General features: G+C 47.1%; 1 protein-coding gene across 1 annotated transcript; it reads left to right on the top strand.

Moving 5' to 3' along the window:
• Nucleotides 1–1,453: 1,453 nt before the first annotated feature.
• Nucleotides 1,454–24,465, top strand: mxd4 (MAX dimerization protein 4). Its single transcript, XM_042343074.1, has 6 exons — nucleotides 1,454–1,833; nucleotides 2,118–2,205; nucleotides 6,624–6,653; nucleotides 20,991–21,105; nucleotides 23,473–23,641; nucleotides 24,210–24,465. Exons 1-6 carry the CDS (start codon nucleotides 1,770–1,772, stop codon nucleotides 24,362–24,364), a joined length of 621 nt encoding a protein of 206 aa, XP_042199008.1. The 5' UTR covers nucleotides 1,454–1,769; the 3' UTR covers nucleotides 24,365–24,465.
• Nucleotides 24,466–25,177: the final 712 nt, after the last annotated feature.

The following is a 25,177-nucleotide window of genomic DNA, read 5'->3' on the forward strand; positions in this document are numbered from 1 at the left end:
CAGCCAGTCAGTCCCTGCACAGAACGGGCAACAGAGCAGCAGATTTGAATACAAATCCATTAATGTAATTCGCACCGAACAGCATCTGCACAATGTTGGGACGGGAAACGCGCAACATGCGTTTGCATCGCATTGGACCCATGAGCACACATCCACAAGTTTGGTTTTAAACGTTCATGTCCGGGTTGTACTTGTGGACGTCCCGTGAATGTACGCCCCGAGCTGGAGCTAACTGACCGACTTGCACACCCGCTGTCAACTTGCATTTACATAGCGCCCTTCACACAGGGGGGAGTCTTGGGAGCAGTATGACGGGGGTCACACTCTCCTGCCCCCTCCTCCCATTGCCACCACCAAGCGCCCTGTGTGAGGGGTGCTATACAAATGCAATTTGTTGCTGTTCCCTTCCCTCCTTCCCCTTCTCGCTCTGCTCTCCTCTTCCCCTTCTCTCTCACTGCTTGCCTCTTCCCCCCCCTCTACCCCTCTCCTCCCCCCCCCCTCTACCCCTCTCCTCCCCCTTCTCCTCTCTCTACCCCCCTCTCTCCTCTCTCTACCCCCTCTCTCCTCTCCCCCCCCCCCCCCCCCCACTCTCCTCCTCTCTACCCCTCTCCTCTCTCTACCCCCTCTCCTCCCCCCCCCCCCCCCCTCCTCCTCTCTGCCTCTCCTCCTCTCTCCCTCTCTCCTCCTCTCTGCCCGTCTCTCTCTACCCCCCTCTCCTCCCACTTTCCCCCCTCCCTCCTCCTCTCTGCCCTCTCCTCCTCTCTGCCCGTCTCTCTCTACCCCCCTCTCCTCCCACTTTCCCCCCTCCCTCCTCCTCTCTGCCCTCTCCTCCTCTCTGCCCGTCTCTCTCTACCCCTCTCCTCCCACTTTCCCCCCTCCCTCCTCCTCTCTGCCCTCTCCTCCCCCCTCTATCTGCTTTGCTCTTTCTCCTCTCTCTCTCTCTCCTCTTCCCCCCTCCCTCCTCCTCTCTGCCCTTCTCCCCCCCCCCACCCGTCTTTCCCCCCTCTCTCTATCCTCTAACCCCCTCTCTCTCTCTCTCTCTCTCCTCCCCTCACCCCCTCTCTGCCCTCCTCCCCAGCAACCTCCCAGATGAAGCTGCTGATTGGCTGGCCGGCCGGCCCCCCCCCCCCCGCAGCTCTTTACCATGCGCGGCCCGCAGCCAATGAGGGTGTCGGAGCCCCGGCTATTTAGCATGACGCGAGCTGGCCAATGGGCGGCCGAGCTGTTGCTAGGCTCCGGCTTCACCCCTTGTTCCTAAGCGGCGGCCGGCCGGCCAATCAGCGCGCGCCGAGCCTTGTTGACAACAATCAGGGGGACAACCTAACTCGCTGGTAGGACCCGGCTGCCGCTCGCCATTGGTCGGCTCCTTAGTCCCGCCTGCGAGTTTCCGGGCTGGTATCGGCCGCGGGTTGGCCGGGCTCGCCGTCGCTCAAGGCGGTACGTCATAGTGCAGTAGGTTAGGTTGAGAGCGCTGGACGTTCCCCCCTTTTCTCTGCTCTTGAGTCACTTGAGTTTTGTCTTCCAATGTGAGCTGTTTGTGCTCTCAGCTGCACAGCTAAACCGGGGGTCTCACACACACACACTGTCATACATACATGCAAATTGTATGTCCATATAAATATATATATATATATATCAGAGAGGAAGAGGCAAGGACACACACAAAGGAATCTCTCCCCCCCCCCACCCCCACTCTCCCCAATTAAAAGCTAAAGGGGAACAGAGAAAAAGAAGAGCAAAAAACAAACAAAACAACAGCAAAAAAAACAATGGCATTTTTTAATATCCAAACCTTACTGGAAGCGGCTGAATACATCGAGAGGAGAGAGAGAGGTATTTATTACTGTGATTTGTTTACCAAAATACCGCAGATATATATATATATATATATATACATAGATGTATGAGCTCCAGATTTTTTTCTCTGCGTGCGAGCAATGCACGAGGGGTCGGGGGGGTTTTTCTTCGCGCACATCTGTTGTGTTGTTGTGCAAAAAAAAAAATATTGCATTTCATCGTATGTTTTTGTTCTGCAGCCGACGTGCCTTTGCCTCCTGCCTTTGGCAGCCCCGGTGGCTTGTTGTTGTCACGGACCCATCTTATTGTTTACTTTGCAGAGGCGGAACATGGCTACGCGTCTGTCTTACCCTGCAACGCCGAGTTCTCCAGGAAGAAACCCAAGAGCAAGAAAACGCCAAATAACAGGTAGCGAGAGAGAGAGAGAGAGAGGAGAGAGAGGGGGGGGGTGGGGGGGCAGAGGGGGGGTGGGGCTGAGACCCGCGGGGGGGGGGGGGGGTTGGGGGAGAGGATCTCTTTAATCTTTCCCAGTCGCCATTTTCCCCCTTTTGGGCTTGGCTGTGTTGTGATCGGATATAAACACTGCCACGCGTACAGTATTCACTGGCAGATCCCAGTGTCAGTCTGGGGGACGGCTGCTCGCTCTCTCTCTCTCTCTCTCTCTGTCTGTCTCTGTCTGTCTGTCTCCTCTTTCTCTCCTCTCTTCCCTCCTTCACTGTCTCCTTCTCTCCCCCTTTCCCCTTCTCTCCTCTTCTCTCCCCCTCTCTCCCCCTCTCCCCTTCTCCCCTTCTCCTCTCCCCTTCTCTCTCCTCTCCCCTTCTCTCTCCTTCTCTCTCCTCTCCCCTTCTTCTCTCCCCTCTCCCCTTCTCTCTCCTCTCCCCCTCTCCCCTTCTCCCCTTCTCCCTCTCTCCCCTTCTCCCCCTCTCCCCTTCTCTCTCCTTCTCCCCCTCTCCCTCTCTCCCCTTCTCCCTCTCTCCCCTTCTCTCTCCTTCTCCCCCTCTCCCCTTCTCCCCTTCTCTCCCTCTCTTGTGCGGATCTTTGCGGATTTCTTGTGTTTTTTTAATTCCAGATTGGAATTTGAAAGCAACGATTTTAAACCACAGAGAGAGAGAGAGAGAGAGAGAGAGAGAAGTGCCCCAACCACCATCACCCCACTTTTATTTATATATACTGCATGTGTGTGTGTGTGTGTATATATATATATATATATATGTGTGTGTGCGCGTGTTTTAAAACATCAATGATTTTTGCAGCCTTTTTGTTCATCTGTGCTTGAGCAGTACCAGGAGGAACGCGCAGTGAAATTGCAAAACCTTATTTGATCTGTTAATGTTTATGCATAATATATATATACTGTATAATATAATGTACATACGTTGCCCACTGCTGACCACAGTCATGGCGATCAAACTGAGTCCAGGGAAGGATTGATTGATTCCCCGGGTTAATCTTCAGTTTGGGTACGTGATTGTTGATGAATATTATCTGAAGAGAATAAATAGGACATTATTTTTCTTTTTTTTAAAAAAACACAAGTCAGGTGACAGATTGATCTGGATGCATCCTGCCACGATTGTTATATATATATATATATGTGTGTGTGTGTGTATCTATATATATATATATATATATTAGTGAATATTTTTCACCAAAGTAATTATATTATTTTGGCATCAGTCAGTTTGCTCACCTCAGTGTTGGTTTGACAAGAGTGCGCCCTCCCCGGTTTGGCTTTGCTCAGTGCACAGTGTGATGTGGACGTGTTTCTTTCTGCCCGGATGAACTCTCCCCCCCCCCCCCCTCCCTCTCTCTCTTTTTCTTTCTTTCTCAACTCGAAAGAATCGGCTGGATTGTTGCCTTCCTCCCAACATTGATTTTATATTTTTTATTGAGGTTCAAACCAAACCCAAGAATGAATGGATTTCTGGAACTGGAGTGTGTGTGTGGGGGGGGGGGTGATGTGCCCTGACAGTGAATGCAAAAATCTGCTTTTTATGTTAATTACTTTAAGCTCCTGATACTGTCCTTTGAGTATCTCCCATCCTTTCTCTGATAAGGTCACCTTCTGGTTCCAAATTAACTTTTTTCTTTTGGACAGTCGTATTATTTGAATTTAACAACTAATTGGACTTGTTAAAGTCAACTTTTTTCTCCGTTTCTCGGCAGTTTAGATTCTATTAGTAATCCTTGCATTTGATATAGTGCCTTTTCATGTCGTTGAGACGTCTCAAAGCGCTTCACAGAATATACTGTAAAGTGAATTGATTATATTTTGTGGGCGAAACGCGGCAGCCAATTGCGCACAGCAGTGTCCCACGAACAGTCGGGGATTGAGTGACCAAATTCGTATTATAATTTTTTTAAATTAACATAATAGAAGAATGTCTCAGTCTAGGAAGACCTCATTTTGTCATCTGGGTACTGTCTCAGCTCAACACTGGAGCTATCTATCCGCTCTATCCCTGTATAGTGTTGTAATTGCCACTTGTAACACATTCCGCATTCTAGTAAAACCATTTTCTTTAACCCTACTCCCTCCACAACCCCCTCCCCCCGTTATAATGTTGGGTTTATGCCACTTTGAAGCCACCTGCTTGTCATAACGATCCCACACTCACTTTTTACCTTCTATAAAAACGCCTTCATAATCTTGACAGCTCTCCTATTAGGTCCGTGAAAGCTGATGTTTACTTCATTAAAAGTCAAATCTAATTAATTCACAACCGAATTGTTCTGTACCTTTATATGACTGACTCGGTGGAAATGCAAATTTGACTCAGGTATTCTCTTACCCAGCGTTACGCAATCCAGTGCTAGTTGGTTGAGCCAGAGCTGGGGTGTTGACTGGGATAGGTGGAACACAGCAATCAAAATCCTCATAGCAGTGACTTTGAGAGCTGTAAAACTTGTTTGATGATACAAATTGTTGGTATTTTTCATTTGCCTTACCCTCTGCCAATGAAAACCCAAACTGTGCATAAGAGCCCTGGGGGCTGAAGCAAAGCAAATGTTGCGTTTGTCCTTTAACAGTGAGGATGTGACCATTGCTAACATTGTTGGGATCAGTGTGGTCATTTTCCTTGCAGGAGCTGACATGCACAGCAGCGTATTAGTCATACAGTTGGCACCTGTTGGAGTGAAGGGTCGCAGGGGGTATGCAACCTGTAAGGAGCATTGCTAATCGTAGTCATGGCGAGGAAGTAAACAGAAGCCAAGTTGCTCTTCTCTCGTGTCCCTTTTCTTTATTTTCCCCACCCCGAGGGAGAATCCTTGAGATCCTACAAAAAACAATATGGTCATTACACTTTACCGTAAACCTTGTGAAGCGCTTTAAGTCAGATGTCCACTTGACGCTATATCGAATGCAACAATTATTATTTATCCAATTATCCTTGGTTTGTCCTGTAAGTAGCCATTGGTGATAGCTGTGTGTTTCAAACCTTCAGTGTTGGGCAACATGCCTGGTTCTGTGTAGGAGACAGAGGGGAATGCAATAAAAAATAATAGATGTAGTGGAAAGTTAGGGAGTGGAGTCTGCTGCAGGTGCTGCATTGGACATCATGGTATGAATACACCATATGGTGGAATGGGCTGACAGATTCTCCCTTCCTCATTTCTTCACATGCCCAGGGCAGAGGAGGAGGAAGGAGGGAGGAGCGACTTGGTTTCTACCAAAGGGGCAGAACTTCCCCAGAGGAGAAAAATTCAAGGAATAAATTGACACGTGTTGCTCGAGTGCATGTCCTAGTGGCAGGTTAGAGATTTGGCAGAGAATGAAAACATTCTGACAGGATGACGAGAAAGATCTGGATGAAAAGGGCTGTTCGTTCGGTCTGTTTTAAAACCACCATTCTGGCATAGCGATCCTCTCCTCTTCCTGTAATTGTATCAATCTGTTTCACAAATAAATTCAGTCTCGTGGCTCCACCAGTCTCTCTGATAATCCATTCTAACTGCTGATAACCCTCCATGTAAATAACTACTTCCTGGTGTCTGCTGAGCTTGCCCTTCATAGTTCCTAAACATTTTTTTTGGTTGCTCATCCCTTGTGCCAGATCATTTCACTTCTTGTGAGGAGATGAAGGGGATGAGGTGAAGTATTTGGGATTCCCAGTATATTGTGGATTTGAATGAACTGACTGAATGAACTTGACTATAAATTACATTTATGCCTTTCAAGTCAGCAGGATGTCCCAAGGCGCTGAACGGTTAAGGGTTTGCACCTAAGCTGAGGGTTGGAATCAAGAGGACTAGAGGGTAGGGAGAGTGTGGGTGGGAGTGTGGCCGAAGGCAAGGTCAAATAGAAAGGACCCGAAAAAGGACTCAAGACCTTCCCCTGACTCTCAGGCAGAAGTTTGTGTGTTTTGAGACCCAGGCCCAATCTGTAGTTTGTTTTGTTTAGTTGAACTTGCACTATGTAGGGAGGATTAGAAAACCTGAGATAGTTTGGTCTGTTTCCCTTCCCCACTTGTGTTACTGCTCTTTGCAGCTGAGCACCATATAGAGAAGTTTAGAGACTTTGCTTTCTCCCCCTCTCCCCCCCCACTCCAGAATGGGGTGGCAATCCTGTGGGTTACTATCCTTTGCCCTCCCCCTCCTCCAATAATCATAATCCTTGCATTTGATATAACGCCTTATCATGTTGTAATAAAATAAACATTATTTTACCAAATAAAGTGTTGGTCCAGGAAGGCAGTTTTTTTTCCCATAAGGGCCCCACCCACCACCCCAGAATATGTCAGTGGTGCGGGGAGAGCAGAAGAAATTATTTTGTGCCTCAATTTTCTTGCTGATGAGATTGTGACTGCCTTANTTTTTTTCTACAGGTCATCGCACAACGAGCTTGAGAAACATAGGTGAGTGTCGGGCAACGGATGTCGTCAGCGACTCAGCAGTTTTAAAAGATTGGTTTTGTGGTTCATCCACCATGACACACTGCACCACAAAACTGCCACCATGCCGTCATCTCGTCATAGCATAGGGATCACTGACCTTTGGATGAGTTCTTTACTGTTTAACTTTGCAATCCACAACTGCAGTTGTTATCTGCAGCCCCACAAATCCATTGGGATACACTTAGGCTGGTGGGTCCACGCACTTGATATTTGTCCTCGGTCACCTTTCATATAGGTGTAACACTGTGAAGATCCCTTGTTCTGCTGGTGAAGGAAACCTACAGCACACACTCGCTTTGGGTCCTTCAACCTTGCATTCTTTGGGTCCTTCAACCCTTGAGAATTTTGATCCTTTCAGGTTTTAATTTTTTTTTCTTCTCTCGCCTCCTCCCTTTAATTTTTCTCCGTTTCTTATTTGTCCCTTACTCTCCTCAAAGCCCTGAAACATGCTTGAGTTTTCAGTGACACCGAGTGACATACTATTGCCTCGCCCTAATGTTAGCTTTATGTGTGAGCTTCAATACTGGGCATTAACTGGCTTTTTGACCAAAGCTGGATATCTCTTTCTTCCCCAGGCCAGGTTTACGCATGCCAGTTTTGGGGCGCTCACTCCTGCCCCAGCTGTGATCAACGAATTGAGCCCAGATCTGAGCTTGAATCTAGGAGCCTGCAAAGTTCAGGTTCATATACCATTGTGACCTTTCCAAAGCTGAGCCAATTGGAAAGAGTTTTTAATATGTGTTTATACAAGTTTGCAAAGTCATTTTCCCCACAACTATAGAATTGTCAGCCTGGCTCCATTAGTGACTCCTTGAGGAAGAAGGTCCATGTCCCACGTCAGGACTTCGAGCTTGTAGTCTTCTCTAGGCTAATTCTCCAGTTTAGTACCAGAGGAATGCTGAATTGTCAGAGGTGCCTTCCTTTGGATGACGAGGTGTTAAATTGAGGCCCTGTCTACCTATTTAGCTAGACATTGAAAGATACAATGGTATTCAAAAAGAGAAGAGTTTCTCCGGGTGTCGGGTCAGCCTACAAATATACAATCACTTGACACAAAACTCCATGAAACGCTTTAAGATATTCTGATCTGACAAGGTGTGGAATCAAATGCAAAAATTATTTGCGAGCTGGAAGGACAATGTCCATAATGACCTGTGGGGAACCGAGCACATGTGGCTTGATATTATACAGCAAGTGCAGGGGCATTTGAATGTGTCACAACACACATTGGTGTCTTCGTTAATGAGCGTTGTGTTTTACTCGAGACAATTGTTCTCTTTCTCGATTTCCCGGGCAGTTGCTCTGATGATTCGAGGGTCAAGTTCACTGAGCTGCTGTTTAGTCCTGGACAAAACTATTGGCTGTAATTTAGTTAATTTCGGATGCTCTCATCTCACTTCAATGTTCACAGAAAGTGTTAAGCCTCAGGGTTTTTTTACCTAAGCTATGAAGGAATATTTGTAAGGATATTTGTACCTGTAGCTGCAAAATTTCTTTCCCATTCCCCCCTTGATCAGAAAGTTGTGGGCTTAAGCCTCATGTCAGGACTTGGAATCGCAAAGTCTAAGCTGCCACTCCAGTGGAGTGTTGAGGGGCGTTGCATTTTTGGAGGTGCCGTCCTTCGGATGAAACATTAAGTCAAGATCCCATCTACCTGTTCAGGTGTATGTTAAAGATCCCATTTCTACTATTCTAGGTGGCTGAAAGAAATCAGTCGTAAGTTAAGGAGATTGGTTTTGAAGGCAGGGAAGATGGGGGTAAGGCGGAGGGACTCTGGGATGAATTCTAGAGAACAGGTATATTCACTGGAGACTGTGGCGCATTGCGATGGTCAAAAATCCTTTGTGATCAAAAGATGTCCTGGTTCAAGTTGAATGGCAGCTCTGTGACATGTTGCCCAGCCTCAAGATTGAGACAATTGAAGAGCATTGTTGTAATTTCTGATATCCTCCTCGTCCACAAACTATATACAACGACAACAACAAGATTGCATTTATAGAGCGCTTTTCATGTCGGGAGGACGTCCCAAGGCGCTGATAGTCACTACACTTTACAGTATATCCTGTGAAACGCTTTGAGACATCTCGAAGACGTGATCAGGCACTATATCAAATGCAAGGATTATTATTAACACTCGCGAATTAGGTCTCCCCTCTGGTGAGAGAGTGCACATTCCATTCTAGACACCGGAGAATGCGTGTGTGTGGGTGACATGACCGGAGCTCTTAGTCTAGTTGGGTTACTCTTAAAACATGGGAATGGCTTCCTGCATGTGTTAACCACAGCAACTTGCATTTATGTAGCGTCCTTCACGTAGGATGGTGCTTTAAGTGTAGGGTAGACACCCAGCTGTCTCCTAAAAAAGGTGAATGGGTTTCAGGGTAGCATTGGCAGTAGTGGTCATACTACTGAGGCTGAGGAACCTCTCCCCCCATGTGCACATGCACTCACACATACACACTTTTAATGTTAACTCTCATTAACTAAAATCAGATGCAAAAAGAAAAGTTGATGCAGTAAGTATAAAGATGATTTTTTTTGCCAGCAGTAACTTATTTTGGAAGGGTTCAATTTTCGGGTGGGGCGAAACCTGAGGCAAGTTTCCTTCCTCCAGACGCGTCTGTTTACCAAGCAGTAAGTAGAAACCCAGTTGTTAATCGATTGGTGGATTGCTTTATGGAGGTAATTCTTCCCCCAAGAAAAAATGTTTTGGTCACCATTGCTGTACGTAATTGGTTGCCGTATTTCGCCCACAAAATCCAGTCAGTCCACTTTATAATGTATTCTATGAAACGCTTTGAGACAGCTGAACAATATAACAACACAACTTGCGCTTATGTAGCGCCCTCCATGCAGCGTAGCATCTCTGAGTGCTTAACAATGGTGGAGCCTGACTCGGAGCCGGGGGGCGTGGGAGGTAACCGTAAGCACGGTCGAAAAGGAAGGTTTTAAGGTGGGACTTGGAAAAGGGGGGGGAGGGGTTTGCAAAGCGGAGGGATTGAGGGAGAGTGTTCCAAAGTTTCGGGGCGTAGTGGCTGAAAGCGTGACCTCCAGTGGTGGAGCAGAGGGTGCAAGGGATGAGCAGGAGGCCGGTGCTAGTTGAGTGGAGGTGCCGGGTGTGGATTGGGGAGTGAGGAGGTTGGAGAGGTAGGGCGGTGCCAGAGAATGAAGGGATTTGAACATGAGTGTGAGGATCTCGGAAGTCAATCTGTTCAGTGATGTGGAGCCATTGGAGCCTGGCCAGAACTGGTGAGATGGGGGTACGGAGTTTGGTCCAAGTCGTTATGTGGGCAGCAGAGTTCTAAATGAGCTGCATTTTTTTAAATAGTGAAGCTGGGGAGACCGGTGAGGAATGTGTTCGAGTGATCCAGGAGGGAGGTGACAAACGCATGCATAAAGCTTTCAGCTGCATTTGGGGTAAGGTTACAGGCGAAGGTGGAGGAAGGCCGAACTGGTCAGGGACCGGATGTGGGGGAGGAAGGACAGCTGGGGATCGAACCAGAGGCCTAGATTGCTCACTGGTTTGGTGAGTCTGAGGGAGAGTCCAGGGGGGTTGAGGAGTTAGATATGCAGACATGAAGATGTTGATGGGAGCCAAAGAGTATGGCTTCCGTCTTGTTCACATTCAACTGTAGGACGTTTGCACTCATCCAGGCCCTGATGTCTGCCAGACACGCTGATCGAACATCAGTGGACCTGGAATTGATACTGGAGGAGGCAAAGTAGATTTGTGTGTCATCCGCATACATGTGGAAGTTTACCCCGTTTCTGCGGATGACATCACCCAGAGGAAGCATGTAGGCACTATTATCAAATTAAGGATTATTATTACCAGAATAGGCATGATGGCTTGAGTTGGTAAGAGTAAAAAGGGTAATTTAATAAAATAAAGGGAGCAGTGGCAGAGATATGATGGGTTGAGTAATCTCTTGAGCTAAAAATGTGTTTATTTGTCCCTACGCTTCACACTTTTCCAATCACTTTTGTATCCTTTCTATAATCAGGTTCTCCCAATTGTGGGATTTTGTGTTGGTTTGTAATTGAAACCACATTAACAATTTGGAAAGAATTTATAACTGTGTTTATGGAAGGGTAATGTATTTTTGTGAAATGTTGTAATCTTTCCCTCTCCCCCCACCCCCTCCAATACTTATCCCTCGTCTCCTGGGTTCTTGCTCTGCTCTGGTGATCTGAGGTGAGAGCACTGCATAGTACTGATAAACCTGCATACTCATATGCCATTGCAGGCTCATATGCCTGTTGCAGGGTTATGTCTTGCCTTTGCAAATTCAAATGGGGAGTTTCAGCAAGTGCAACCTGAAGACGAAACAGGTGTAATATTGGGTGATGGGGAGAGAGCTCTTAGTGAAGAACTGACAAATCCTTTATAATGGCTTTTCAAGGTGAAATGTCTCAGAACAATTCACAGGTAATTCACCTACAAATACAGAGTCATGACACTCTACAGAAATGTTACAGGGTTAACTCGAGCTGAGTAAGAGGAATCCCTGCCCCAAGTTACCTGCTGTTGAGCCGGGCTGTCTTGCTGGTCTGTAATCAGCAGTGGGACTTGTATTAAACTAAATAGCTCCAATGGAGGTGCTTTCACCAGAACAGACTTGATGGGTTGAATGGCCTTATGTGCTCTAAATGTTCTATGACTCCAGTATGTTCAAACGGGAATAGACATACGGGCATTATTATTATTATTTATTATCCCACAATGTGTTCAAGAGCCCTGAATGACCTGCGAGCATAAAATGGCTTCAGGCTGACTCCGCTCAACGAGTGCAGTTGAGTACATTTTTGAAGACGGGGAGGATATCAGTGAGAGTGTTGTGTTTTGATCTCCAGCATTTGAAAAGCCTTTGTTAAGGAACAATTTTTAACTTGAGGCCATTGTCGCCCTCTACCCCAACTTCTGGAAATCCTTGCTTCCAACAACAACTGGCTTTTACATAGTGCCTTTCAGATTGGGAGGTTGTCCCAAGAGAGAGAAACAGCAGTAAACTTGTTTTTGTACGAGAACGCAGTAAAGCCATTTTGCACATAATCCTATTCTGTGACCTCCAATGAAATCAATGAAAGTTTAAATCAACTTAATCCAATTAATTTGGAAGATTGTTGGACGGCATCTCCCTTCCCTTTTCATGAGATCATTTAACGTCCAGCTGAGGACAAAAGCAGACGAGTCCCTGGTTCAACATCTAACCTGAAGGACCTCACTTCTTGACACTGCAGTGGGTTCTCTAGTACTGTACTGGCACGTCAGAGGGAAAAAGAGAGAGACTGAATGAGGCAGAGAGAGTTTGAGTCAATGTTTCGGGTCCACAGCCCTTCGTTCAGTTCTGACGAAGGGTCGTGGCCCCCAAATGTTGACTCACTTTCCTTTCTCCATAGATGCTACCTGACCTGATGAGTGTTCCCAGCGACTTCTGTTTTCATTTCAGATTTCCAGCATCTGAGGTATTTTGAGTTTAGAGAGAGTTTGAAACTGTTTTGAGACAGAGAGAAATTAGAGAGCAATTTTATCCTGATAGTCTTAGAAAGGGGATTTTTTCTCAGTGTTTTGGCCAGTGATTCGGCAGATACAGTTTCATTCCCCTCATGGCTGTTTGTGGGACATTGCTGTGAGCAAATTGGTTGCCTGGAAATCCGGAGTTGCTACACTCAAAGAAGAGCTTTGGATAGAGCAGTGGTTAGCGTGCTCACCTCGCAAGCGGGAGGACCTGGGTTTGATTACCGGGTGGAGCATATTTACCCAGCCTCTATTTACCCAGCAGTAAGTAGGAACCCGTTTTTCAATCGATTGGCGAATCGCTTTCTGGGGGTAATCATCCCTCAAAATTTTTTTAAAAATAATAATAATTTGGTCACTCAATCCATGACTGGGATGTTGCTGTGTGCAATTGGCTGCTGCATTTCACCAACAGTAAATTCACTTTTCAGTATATTCTGTGAAGTGCTTTGAGACGTCTCAATGGCATGATAAGGTGCTATATAAAAGGATTATTATTGTCAAATTTCAAATCATTTGAATTGAGCTCTGGCGAGGGCCATCACTCACATAAGAACATAAGAATTCGCTTGGCGAAAGAAGACCAAGGTCGATCTAGTTCGGGTTCCACCATCCTGGCAGTCACTTGACATGTGTCCCAAAATATCTACTGTATCTCGAGATATTTTCTAGCAGCAATCTCTAACTTAAATCTCTAACATAAATCCAAGTAGTTGTTGTAATTTGTTCTTGAAACAAATCACATTTTCTGCTTCCACTGTCTCCCTAGGGAGCCTGTTCCATAAGTTTACTACTCAAGCGTAGTAGCTCTGTTACCGAAGCTCTCAGACTTTGCGGACTCTTGTGTCCCTGGCTCCTTGTTATCGATGCAGCAGAGGCCAGTGTCTGCAGCTGAGATCGAGTGTTTGTGAGCCCAGCTGCCATTGGGAAGCTGCAGATGCGTTTCTTCATTCGGCTGAAGTGAGGGGGTGGTTCTCACAATGATCGCTGCCACCTACGGACTTTTCATTGCAACAGGCATGGGCAGGAAATGGAAATGACCATACCAGTCCATCTGGCCTGACCACGTTTTCAATTACCGCCTCTCGCTGACTGCCCATTCCCTTTGCTGTCAGAAATTACCCAATTCTCAGTTCAACCTTCCCTGCACTGTCTGCCTCCATTTGTAAATGTTCACCATTTCATGTGCAAAATAGCTAAGTCTATTCATCCTTCTCTGTCGAGTTTCAGACAATGGCTCCTTTTTTGCCAGTTGGGATGCCTTTAGGATATGAAAAACCCCAATATGATCAGCCCCTCGATTATCTCTTCTCTACTGTAAACATTTCTAGTTTCTATATTTTCTTGTAGCTCAGATGTCTGACACCATGTGATGATGGGATCCCACAAGTAGTTTAGCATCTGTTGGGTCCCTTGGGTCACTGTGTCGCCTTCCCATTGTAAAGCAGAGCCAAAAGATGTCAGTTGTCAGCGATTGGTGAATGAGTGCTATCACACAAGGCATCCTGGATTTTGGTTGGTCAGCCGGGTGTCTTCATGCTTAAGTGTATCCAAACCAAGCTACGATTTCCATGTATCCCACCTACACATGGAAATCCCAGAGATAGATTGTTGGAATGAAATGTGCAATCTCTCTCTGGAGGGACACATCCTGTTTAACTGATCTGGAAAGTATTAGGTTGAAGGGTGGCAAGAGCCAAGGTGGGGACCCCAGAGTGAGTTGACAGGAGCTTAGTGGGATGACTCCCTGTCCCCAGAGACTGGTTTGCCCTTCCAGTGCTGCCGATGAGCCAGGCTGGCTGTGCTGCTATCAGCAGTGCCCTGCAATTATCCTCTAATTTCCCCATCCTTCAGGTGAAACGTTAAACCCAGGGTGCCTGTTTATGTGGACTTTAAAGAAATCATGTCACTGTTTAAAAAGGTAAGGGAGTTTCTCTTGGTGTCCTGACCAACAATCCTTCAAATACAATTGGTTATTCACTTGTTGCTGCGTCCAAATTAGCTGCAACATTTGCCTATATAACAATAATAATAATCCTTGCATTTGATATAGTGCCTTATCATATCGTTGGAACGTCTCAAAGCGCTTCACAGAATATACTGTAAAGTGAATTGACTGTATATTTTGTGGGTGAAACGCGGCAGCCAATTGTGTCCCACAAACAGCCTGTTGTGTCTTACAAAATGCACAATCCCTGAACTTTACTGTAGAGTTCCTGTAAAATGCATTCAGACAACCTCCTGACATGTATGGCTCTATAGCAAATGCAAGGATTATTATTTAACAGTACCATTTGCATCTTCTAGAATAGGGGTCTAATGATCATTCCTGAGATATCCTGTTTAAGAGCACTTAGAACAAGGTGCAGAATGGAATGCTATTAAGTAGAAAATTTGGGATTAGGATTTGAAACCTTAATGATTGGATTGTTTCAATCAGGTGTTTTATTTGTCCACCCTCCCTCTTTTGTGTTTCAGATTTGTTCTTTCTTTCCCCATAAGATGCGTAACATGCCTTGACCTGCTTGGCTTGTACCAGGTTTCATGTTGAGCATTGTGTTCTCTGGTTTTGCCCCTCCCAGATCACCAGCCTATTCAGCCTTTACTCAGTGCCACCACCCATTCATGTTTAACTTTGGAAGTATTTGGAAGAAACTAGCAACGTGATCTCATTGATTGCTGAATGGAATTGACTGGAAATGACCCCCATGGTATGTGTTTCAGCTCGACTTAGTAGGAGCACACTCATCTCTGAATCAGAAGGTTGGGGTTAAAATCCCATGACAGAACTTGAACTCGCAGTCTAGGCTGATACTTCAATCCAGCTCCCTTCTACCTGTTCAGGTAGACCTTTATAAGTTCCTGAGTCATTATTTGAAAAGAGCTTTCCTGGTGTCCTGGCCAACAAACCCCCCAAATACAGTTGGTCGTCCATTTCATGGCTGTTTGTGGGACATTGCTATGTACGAATGTATTGACGTGCTTGCGTACAAATACACAGTCACTTCATTTCACATTAAATCCTGTAAAGCGCTTTGAGACGTCATTTTGACATGATAAAGCGCGATACCAAATACATTGATTATTATCACATTTAATGACTAGTAAGCATTTATTGCTTAACCCCATGCATTTACTGGGCACCTAGCAAACCATTACAGGGTGGCTACAGTGGAATCCAATCATAGGAACGGGTGGAGAATTGATTGCCACCAAACTGAACAGGATTTTGGTAGTTGGTAGCACTCTCGCCTCTGATTCGGAGCTCAAGGTTACAATTCAAAGTTGAAACACGAATTGAATTGTAATCTTGAGCTCACAATCTTAGGCTACACTGTTGTGGAGTCCTGTAGCTCAGTGGTTAGAGCACTCGCTTTGCAATCGAGAGACCTGAGTTCAATTCCAGGCAGAGGGCGAAACCTTGGGCAAGTTTCCTTACTCCACACAGAGCCTAATAATAATCCCTCCAAAACCAAAAACAATAATAAATTGGTCATTTTCAATCCATGACTGTTTGTGGGACATTGCTGTGCGCAATTGGCTGCCGCGTTCGCCCACAAATATACAGTCAATTCACTTCACAGTATATTCTGTGAAGCGCTTTGGGACGTCTAGAAGATGTGAAAAGCGCTTTATCAAATGCAAGGATTATTATTATTAGTGTTAAGGGCTTTGAGACACTACCCTATGCGAAGGGCCTTATATAATAATAATCTTTACATTTGATATAGCATCTTATCGTTGAGACATCTGGAAGCGTTTCACAGGATATACTGTAAAGTGTATTTGTGGGTTAAACACAACAGCCAGTTTTGCACAGCACAAACAGCCATGGAGTGAATGACCAATTATTTTATTTGGGGGATTGTGGCCAGGACACCAGGAGAAACTCTCTTTTCTTTTCCAATAAATATAAATGCAGGTGGTTGTCGTGCAGTGCATTGCACTGCTGAGGGAGTGCTGCAATGTTAGCGGTGCCATCCTTTAGATGATTTTTCTGGTGGATGTTCAAAGATCCTGTGACCCTATTCAAAGAGGAGATAGTTTCTTCCAGTGTCATGGCCAACAACCCTTGCATTTGCATTCATGTTGTCGAGCCATTTCAAAGTGCTTAATCTTTCAATCGTATATCGCTCAACCGTATATCCCTCCGCAATCCCCAGCACTTCTTATTATGGCATAAAATGGTTACAGTTCATCTTAGCAGTTGAGTGAACTGCAAAGCAAAACATGGCTTCCACGAATCCGGAGGAGGCCTTAACAGCACGACGAGGGGGGAAGGGAGATGGTACCACAGTGAAAACGATAGTGTGCTCGCATGTTGTGATGGCTTCCACTGCACAGAGCAAACCTCAGGCACCTGGTGACATTTGGTGTGAAATCAGATAAGATAACTAGCACTTCGGTCAGAGCGTGGGATTGGGCGCTGCACACCAGAATGCTGCTGAGGCTTTCTTTTATCCTCCAGACTTGAGCGAGTGAGCTTTCAGCTTCAGTGCCAGACTCGGGGGTGGCTTTCTTTTTTTTTTAAAAATGTAAATAAAAAAAATCACTTGTACCAAAACGAACTTTCAAATGTGTCACCATTGGTGCGCAAGAGGAAACTCAAGTAACTTTGGCTGCTTGACAAAAGTTTGCAAGGCTGGTGGGGGGGATGGGCGGGTGGCGAGTGTGGGGAAGGTAGGGAGAGAAAGGGGAAGAGCACAGAACATGTTGTTTAATGGCAGAGCTGAGTGTTGGGCATCCTGAAGGCAATTGAAACAAAAGAGCTTGTTTTTCTGACTGAATGGAATGAGCAATCCACGCAGTCTGGTCTGAAAGTTCACCGTGCAGTTTGTGGTTTTCAGAAGTAATGCCGGCTCAGTTAATGCCTGTCTTGCAGTTTTTGTTTAGGTCTTGATAGTTTTCGCTGTTCAAGTCCACGCAGTTCACTGGCTCAGGTGGGCAGCCGAGCGAGCCTGCTTGTCAGGCTTACTCAGAAGGTCTTTGTTTTTCAGATCCTTGTCAGATTAAACCTTTGGGCCACTTTCACAAAAGGTTCCCCAAACCTTGGCTCTTGCAAACCTGTGTTTAATACAGTCTGGAATTAGGTAGGCAGGCCATGTCCCTCCAGGGAGAGAGAGTTTAGTGTATTTTTCTTATTAATGGAGTAAAGTACAGGACCATAAAACATATTGAGTAGTAAACATAGGGAACAGGCTCCCTAAGGAGACAGTGGAAGCAGAAAATGTTGTTTGTTTCAAGAACAACTTAGATAGATTTCTGCCAGAAAATAATATCTCGGGATACAGTATATAGTTTGGGACACGACATGTCAAGTGACTGCCAGTGGAAGTGATGGTGGAAGACGAACTAGATTGTTCTTGGTCTTCTTTCGCCTAGCAAATTCTTATGATCCTAATTGTGATCTGTGTGTGTGTGCGCACGCGCTTGTATATATCTGTGTGTGTGTGTGTGTATGAGGGCAACTTTGTGTGCATATGTTTTGCCTACAAAATAGAAAGTTGCAAAACAAAATCAGTAAATCACTGTGAATCCTGTGAAACGTTTTAAAAGGTCTTGCGATAAGGGGCAATACCAAAGGGTTATTGTAACTATTATGTGTGTATGTCTGCACGCTTTTTGTGTCTGCAAGTGTAAAATCAGGAGCAAACTAATCAGATGTTAAAATGCGAAACAAGGGCGTATATCTGTCTACTTGTGTGTGAGAGGAACAGCAAGGCTGGGGGGGAAATACAACCCCCCCTGTGAGCTATTTTGTTGTCAGTATTTCCAGATAACTTGCGTTGAGTTGTGACAAATCCTTTCTCCTCACAACATAAAAACACAGATGGGACCAAAAGTTCTTTTCTACCCTCCGTTTCCATTCCCCCCCCACCAAAGAAGTACTCACCCCACCCACCCCAAGCCAGCGTATTGCTAATTAAATTGGGTCCTGAGTAAAGGAATGTATCTGGCTGTGCGTGTCATGTTAGGTCGTCTTGTTAACTTTTGGGTGTTTTTTGCACTAAACAGGCTGGGAGAAAGTCTGAGGTGAGGTCCTCTCACACAGCTGTTCCCAGGCCATCCATCCGCTGTAAAACATGGCTGTGATGATGGGTGGGGGTTGGGGGTGAGAGGCGCAACAAAGCACTGAGCCGAGCTCAGCAAAGGTACAAAGAGAATACTCTTCCTTCTATCCCTGCATAAGTAAAGCATTCTGGGATGCTACCCTGCGTGAGGGGTGCTATATAAGTGCAAGTTGTTGTTGTTTGTAGGATTCAAACAAGCCATGGTTCCTTGTTCTACCGATAACTTGCACTTACATAGCTCCTTCCACATAATAATAATTGTTGCATTTGATATAGCACTTTATTATGTAATTGAGACATCTCAAAGGGCTTCACAGAATTATTGTAGAGTGGATTGATTTGTGTATTTTGTTGGCAAAACACTGGAGCCAATTGTACTAGTTAATTAAACACCTCAAAACACGTTACTGAGGTGTAGCGGGAGCGTGAACAGGATGGGAGGTAGCAGGGGAAAGAGGGGGATGAGTGAAGGCAGAGATAAGAGGGACATTTTTAAAAAGGGTTTTGACAGCAGAGAGGTTTTTAGAGAGCAGAGGACAGGTGACTGAAGGCTTGGCTTGCCCACTGCTTAACGTTGCAGGGGGCATGAAGCAGGCCAGCCACGTGTTTGGCAGAGCGGAGGGAATTGGGGCATGGGAGGGGGGAGGTGCTGGAGCTTGAAGCCATTTGACAGTTTCTCTGATGGGAGGGGGGAAGGTTAATTGAGCCTGGATGAGCGAGGCTGGGTGGACGATGGGGGTGATGGGCTTGCGGAGTCTGGTATGGGAACAATTGTTCAGCACCTTGGGACGCCCTTCCGGCATGAAAGGCGCTTTATAAATGTAGTTTTGTTTTTATTGCATTGTGTGTTTTTTTCATGTACGCTTTTCCGCAATTCTATGTGGGTTATAAATACATTTAAATAAGTAAACAAACAAACCACCTCAAACTGAAAGGAGCCGAAAGAAGAAAGGAAAAGGGGTAGTTGCAGTTTGGCTGCTGCCCCTCTCGCTGTAAGAGTGGTCAGGTCAGTTTCTGTCTGCCTGTGCTGTGTGCCACCCAGAGCACTGACTCCACTGACTCCCCATCCCCCAGAGGATTGAGTTCAGGATCCTCGTCCTTTTAAATCCCTCCCTGGTCTTGCCTCACTCTGTGGCCTCCTAGAGCCTAACCAACCTGCCCGCTCCCTTTGCTTGGCAGTCGCTGGTCTGCTTCATGTCCCCTGCTCTGCCCTCCCCAATATTGACAGTCAGACTTTCTATCCACTCTCTACTCTGTGGAACTCCATCCTTCACCTCGCCCCTCCCATCGCCTCCTTCAAGGTCCGTCTCAAGATCTTCCTTTTGTCCGTGCCTTCGTTCATTTTTCCTTCCACCCCCGCTCTTGGCCCCATCCATCCAGCACTGCAATGAAGTGCCAGCTTAGTTTGTGAGTTTAAAGTCTTGATGTTGGCTTCTATTCACAACCTTTTGCTTGCAACCGGCTGATACCTGGCTCTGCATGAAAAGCTATAGCCATTGTGTGAAATACAAGGTTTTTTATTGTTTAGAAATGATTGGGATCTAAAATGCGATGTTCCTCATGGGGTTTAAGTGTGAAATGCGGGATTTCTAACTGGATACTTTGAAGCACAAGGAGCAGATTTGAAGTAGATTTGGAGTTGTAGTTCATTGGGGTTAAAGGGTAGGGAGAAAAAGCGGGGGAGTTGGAATAGGATTTGAAAGCTCCTAGTGGGACGCTGAGACCGGCTCAGACACGATGATCTGAATGGCCTACCCTTTGCGTACAGTAAGCTCTCCTTGATTCTACAATTGCGTATTGGATGCAATTTATGGAAATCTGGTTTAGAAAGATGATTTCCTTCTGACTTGAGTTTGCTGAAGAGCTCAGGTATGACCTGTTAAGTCGTCTTTGGTATCGCTTTTGGTCACTAAATTGGTCGTGTTCTTCACATGATTAAGGTTAGGGAGGGGAAAACCAGTCAGGGTTCCTGCTCCTGGTCCCTCCATAGCATCATTGAGTCCTGTATCTCAGTGCTTAGAGCACTTGCCTCGCAAGCGAGAGACCTGGGTTTGATTCCCGAGCAGGAGGAAACGGGCAAGTTTCCTTACTCCACACTCCTCTGTTTACCTAGCAGTAAGTAGGAACCCGGTTGTTAGTCGATTGGCGGATTGCTTTTCCGGGCGTAATAATTCCTTCAAAAAAAATTGGTCACTCAATCCAGGACTGTTTGGAGCTATATCAAATGCAAGGATTATTATTATTATTATTATTATTATTATCACATCTACTGATGAATCACATAGTCTAAGCAGACATTCCACTCAGTGCTACATTGCTGGCGGTGCTGTGCTTCAATTGAGATGTTAATTGAGGTCCCATCTATGGGGGAAACGTGGGAGCACAGCAATGTCCCATAAACAGCTGAGGAGTGAGTGACCAATTTTTCTTAGGGGATTGTTGACCCGGACACTGGTAGAAACTCCCTTCTCTTTTTGAATAGTGTTATGGGATCTTTTAACGTCCACCAGACCAAGCACAGACAGGGAGCTCGGTTTAACCTCTCATCCGAACGATGGGAATGAATGTTGGTTATGGTGGTGATGGTTATGAGGGTTGGGTATTTATGGTGCTTCAAAAAAAGCAGGACAGTGGTGAACGAGTAGCAGAGCCTCTTTAGCAGTTTGTTCTGTGTGGGCCAAACTGATGGCACGTCTGCTCTGGTTACAGAAGGGCAAAGCTGCGGCTGTATCTTGAACAGCTGAAGGAGCTGGTTCCCCTCGGCCCGGACTGCACCAGACACACCACGCTGAGCCTGCTGAAAAGGGCCAGGAGTCACATCAAGGTAAGACAGCAGATCAGGGTTTAAAATGAGGAAAGGCAGGCGGTGAAGGGGGAGAGACGTGGTGTGGGAGAGAGAGAGAGACAAAAGGAAGGATGAGGGAGAAGGGTCAGGAATGTGTGTGGGAGTTCCAATGGAATTCCCCATTGACTTAACAGGAAAATATACATCACTGGGGAAACCCAGGCAGTGTTGTGTAACTGGAAGTGCTCTGGGTGGCTCACAGCACTGCCAGACGGGAAGTGACCTGACCACTCTTACAGCGAGAGGAGCAGCAATGGTCCTGGCCACGTACACGAGTCCCCTGTTGACCAGAGCGGTTTAGCTCCCGTGCTCCATCCAATGATGCTGCCCAGTGCGAGGAACAATGTGAATGAACAAGGCCTCCTTTCCAACCCGGTTCTGCACCTTGTGAATGTTGTCAGGTTAAGGTTGTGGGAGTTGCTCTGATCAGCAGAATGTTTGCAGACCAGACGCTGTCGTTTGAGAACATGAGAGTCTTTGCTGGACCCGTAAATGTTGATTGGGGGGAGGGGGTGGCCGAGATTCCCTCAAAAAGTTACTAACAGCTGTAACAATAACAACAACAAAATTACATTTGTATAGCGCCTTTCATGTCGGGAGGATGTCCCAAGGCGCTGGTCAGTCAGTTACAGATCCAAGCTGAGGGTCAAGGGCGGGAGGGCAGGGAGATTCAAAACACGGTCGAAGAGGAAGGTCTTGAGGTGGGTCTTGAAAGTGGTGAGGGAGGGGGCGAGATGGAGGGTCTGCGGAATAGAGTTCCAGAGGGTGGGCGCAGAGTGGCAGAAGGCCCGCCCGCCGATAGTGGGGCGAGCAAGGCAGGGGATGTGAAGCAGACTGGAGTCCACTGAGTGGAGGGTGGTAGGGGGTTAGGAGGTCGGTGAGGTAGGGGGGAGCAAGACGGTGGAGGGCTTTGAAGGCGAGGACCAGGAACTTGAACTGTATCCTCTGTGTAATGGGAAGCCAGTGGAGTCGGGCGAGGATGGGGATGAAGGGTCACAGAGTCTGGTGCGGGAGAGGACATGGGCTGCAGAGTTCTGGATGATCTGCAGCCTGTGGAGGGAGGAGTTGGGGAGGCCGACAAGTAGTGAGTTTGCAAAGTCGAGCCTCGAGTAATGAAGGAGTGTATGAGGGTTTCGGCGGCCTGCGGTGTGGGACAGTGTCGGAGCCGGGCGACGTTGCGGAGGTGGGGGAAGGCAGAGCAGGTCAACAGGTTAGTTGAGGATCAAACAATACCCCAAGTTTCCGGAGTGGCTTAGCATGATGGAGTGTGCAGCCATGGAGGGGGATGCTGTCAGCGCCTGAGGTGTGGAGGCCCTGACGGGAGCCAATCAGGAGAGCCTCGGTCTTGTTGAGGTTCAACTGAAGAAAGTTAGCTCTCATCCAGGACTTGATGTCTGACAAGACATTCTGTCAGGACAGCAGTGGTCCTGGAGTCCAGAGTGGAGGCAGAGAGGTAGAGTTGGGTGTCATCCGCATACATGTGGAAGTTGACCCCATGTCTGCGGGTGATGTCACCGAGAGGGAGCATATAGATGTTGAAGAGGAGGGGACCAAGGACAGAGCCCTGAGGAACGCCACACGAGATGGTCCAGGGGCTGGAGGAGAAGCCGTTTGAGGAGATGAAGTGCAGGCAGTGTGAGAGGTACAATCTGAACCAATCAAGGACAGCCAGTAAAGAAAGTGCCTGGGAACCTTTAAAGAACCTGGGATACCTTGGGGAAATTGTCCAGAAATAGTTGCCGAGTCCAAAACTAGAGGGTGCAAATATAAGATTACCAGCAGCAGATCTAACAGGGAAGTTAGGAGGAGCTTATTCACACACAGGTTGGTGAGGATGTGTGTGGTTGAAGCCAAAAGGGTCAATGTATTTTGGAGAGAATATGATGCATACATTAGGGATAACACCAACAACAATACATTTGTATAGTGCCTTTCACGTCGAGGACTTCCCAACGCGCTGGACAATCAGTGTTTCGGACCTCAGATGCGAGTCGGGATTGGGGGGGGTGGGGGGTAAGAGGGTGACCAAACGCATGGTCGAAGAGGAGAGCCTTAAGACGGATCTTGAGGGAGACAAGGGAAGGGACGAGGCGGAGGGACTGCAGGATGGAGTTTCGGAGGGTGTGGGCAGCGTGGCAGAAGGCCTGCCTGCCAAGAGGAGAATAGAAAGTTCGTGTGGAGATTAAGCATCAGTACGGACGGTTTGGGCTAAATGGCCTCTTTCCCTGTCCTGTCGCTCTGTGTGACTTTCGTGTAATAATTTCACGATTCCCGTTGGTGAGGTGTTCTCAGAGTTCCGGAGCGCTTGCCTTCAACCGTGACGTTGTCTCTTTGTGACCGGCACAGAAGTTGGAGGAGCAGGACAAGCGGGCTCTGCACCAGAAGGAGCAGCTGCAGAGGGAACGCCGGTACCTGCGGAGGCGGCTGGAGCAGCTCTCTGTGCAGGGAGTGGAGCGTCTCCGCACCGACAGTCTAGGCTCCACCATCTCCACCGATCGGTCTGACTCCGAGCAAGGTACCGGCCATCAAACCCCAGTGTTACACTTACACATCCAGCTGACTCCCAGTCCTTCACAGAGGAGAGTGAGAGCCCCAGCTGGGGGAAGGTAACCAAAGGTGGGGAGGGAGGGGTTGAGTCAGACAGACTCTGGGATGGAGTTGCAGAGAGTGAGTTGATCACTGCTGAGTGGAGGGAGTGATCAGAGCGTTAGGGTGGGGATGAACTTGGACCTGATTCCCTGGGGGGTCGGGGGGTGGTCTGTGGGGCTAGTGCAGAAGAGGACAAGGCTCACTTCAGCTGTCTGCAAAGAGGGCAAGTTGGTCAAGATGACCATATGAGGAATTTCAGAGCTGGGGCTTGGTTTTCAGAGAGTGTTCCCTCACACAAGATCAGCTGCTTTAGGTGGGAATATGTCCCTTAGATCCAACAACTCTGCATTTATACAGCGCCTGTCACACAGGGCAACATCCCAGAGCACTTGATACTGATTTCACCATGAAGGGGGTGGTGATGGTTTCTTCTGATCTCCAGCTCTATTGATGTTCTGTGCTTGTCTTCCCTCACCTACCTCTCACGTTTGCAGAAGCTGACGTGGACATTGAGGGGATGGAGTTTGTGCCGGGCGAGCTGGACAGTGTGGGCAGCGGGAGCGACGCTGACGACCACTTCAGTTTCCGCAGCAGCTCGAGCGACAGCGGCTACGCTGATTCCCGCACCATCACACCGCGACTCTCATAGCACCCGCCCACAGCCTCCTCCTCCGAACCTACACCAGACCAGGACCACCCCACAACCGAGGGCACTTAAAAAAATAAAAGAAAAGAGGAAAAAGAAGAAAGTGGGAAAAAAAAGGAAAAGAAAACATCCGGTCTCTCTCTCTCTCTCGATGTTAAAAAAAAACTGCCACTCTTCCTGGGACGCTCCCTCCACGAGTAGCTCTTGCCTCGCCCAAGGCCCCTCTCGCACATCTTTGCAGCCTCCTCTTCACCCCCCCCACCCTGGATCAGCCCGACACCGACTGACGCCTCTGATCGGGATTGCAAAGGATGGTGTGATTGGTGCTCTGCGATTTTAAAAAGAAGAATGAAGAGGAAAAAAAAAGCCAGCTCTAATGATTAGCCATACATGTAGCGTATTGATTGTTTCTATTTCACTCTTTTGTTTCTCTGTCCTTTTGCCCCCCCCCACACGCCCACGCATGGTTGCGTTCTCTCCTACTGTGGCGATTTCTGACATGAAGTTATGACTGGTGCCAAACCACCGCCCCCCCCCCCCCCCCCAAATACTCCCATGCTGTTTCGGCACGGAGGGGTTGGGCCGAGTGACCTGTGTGGTTGTGTTTGGGCAGGAGTGAGATTGTCTCCCCTCAGCTAATCTATTTGCAAGGCAGATCACTCCACCCGCTCATGAGGGGCTGGTGGGGGAGTGGGAAGTGTTTCTTTTTTTTCCCTCTCCCTGTTGTTTATCAAAACGTTTGCATTATATATATACATACATATATATTTTTCTTTTAATTTAGAGCATTTTAAGTAAAAGAACAGTATTGTAATT

Source organism: Callorhinchus milii, unplaced genomic scaffold (genome assembly GCF_018977255.1).
Source record: "Callorhinchus milii isolate IMCB2004 unplaced genomic scaffold, IMCB_Cmil_1.0 Scaffold1, whole genome shotgun sequence".
Classification (NCBI taxonomy): domain Eukaryota; kingdom Metazoa; phylum Chordata; class Chondrichthyes; order Chimaeriformes; family Callorhinchidae; genus Callorhinchus; species Callorhinchus milii.

Bases quoted from the DNA above. Each gene is read 5' to 3' on its own strand.
- mxd4 (XM_042343074.1), top strand. From the start codon at position 1,770: ATGGCATTTTTTAATATCCAAACCTTACTGGAAGCGGCTGAATACATC. The intron at 2,206-6,623 runs GTAGCGAGAGAG...TTTTTTCTACAG, and splicing joins AAGAAAACGCCAAATAACAG to GTCATCGCACAACGAGCTTG. The intron at 21,106-23,472 runs GTAAGACAGCAG...TGACCGGCACAG, and splicing joins GGGCCAGGAGTCACATCAAG to AAGTTGGAGGAGCAGGACAA.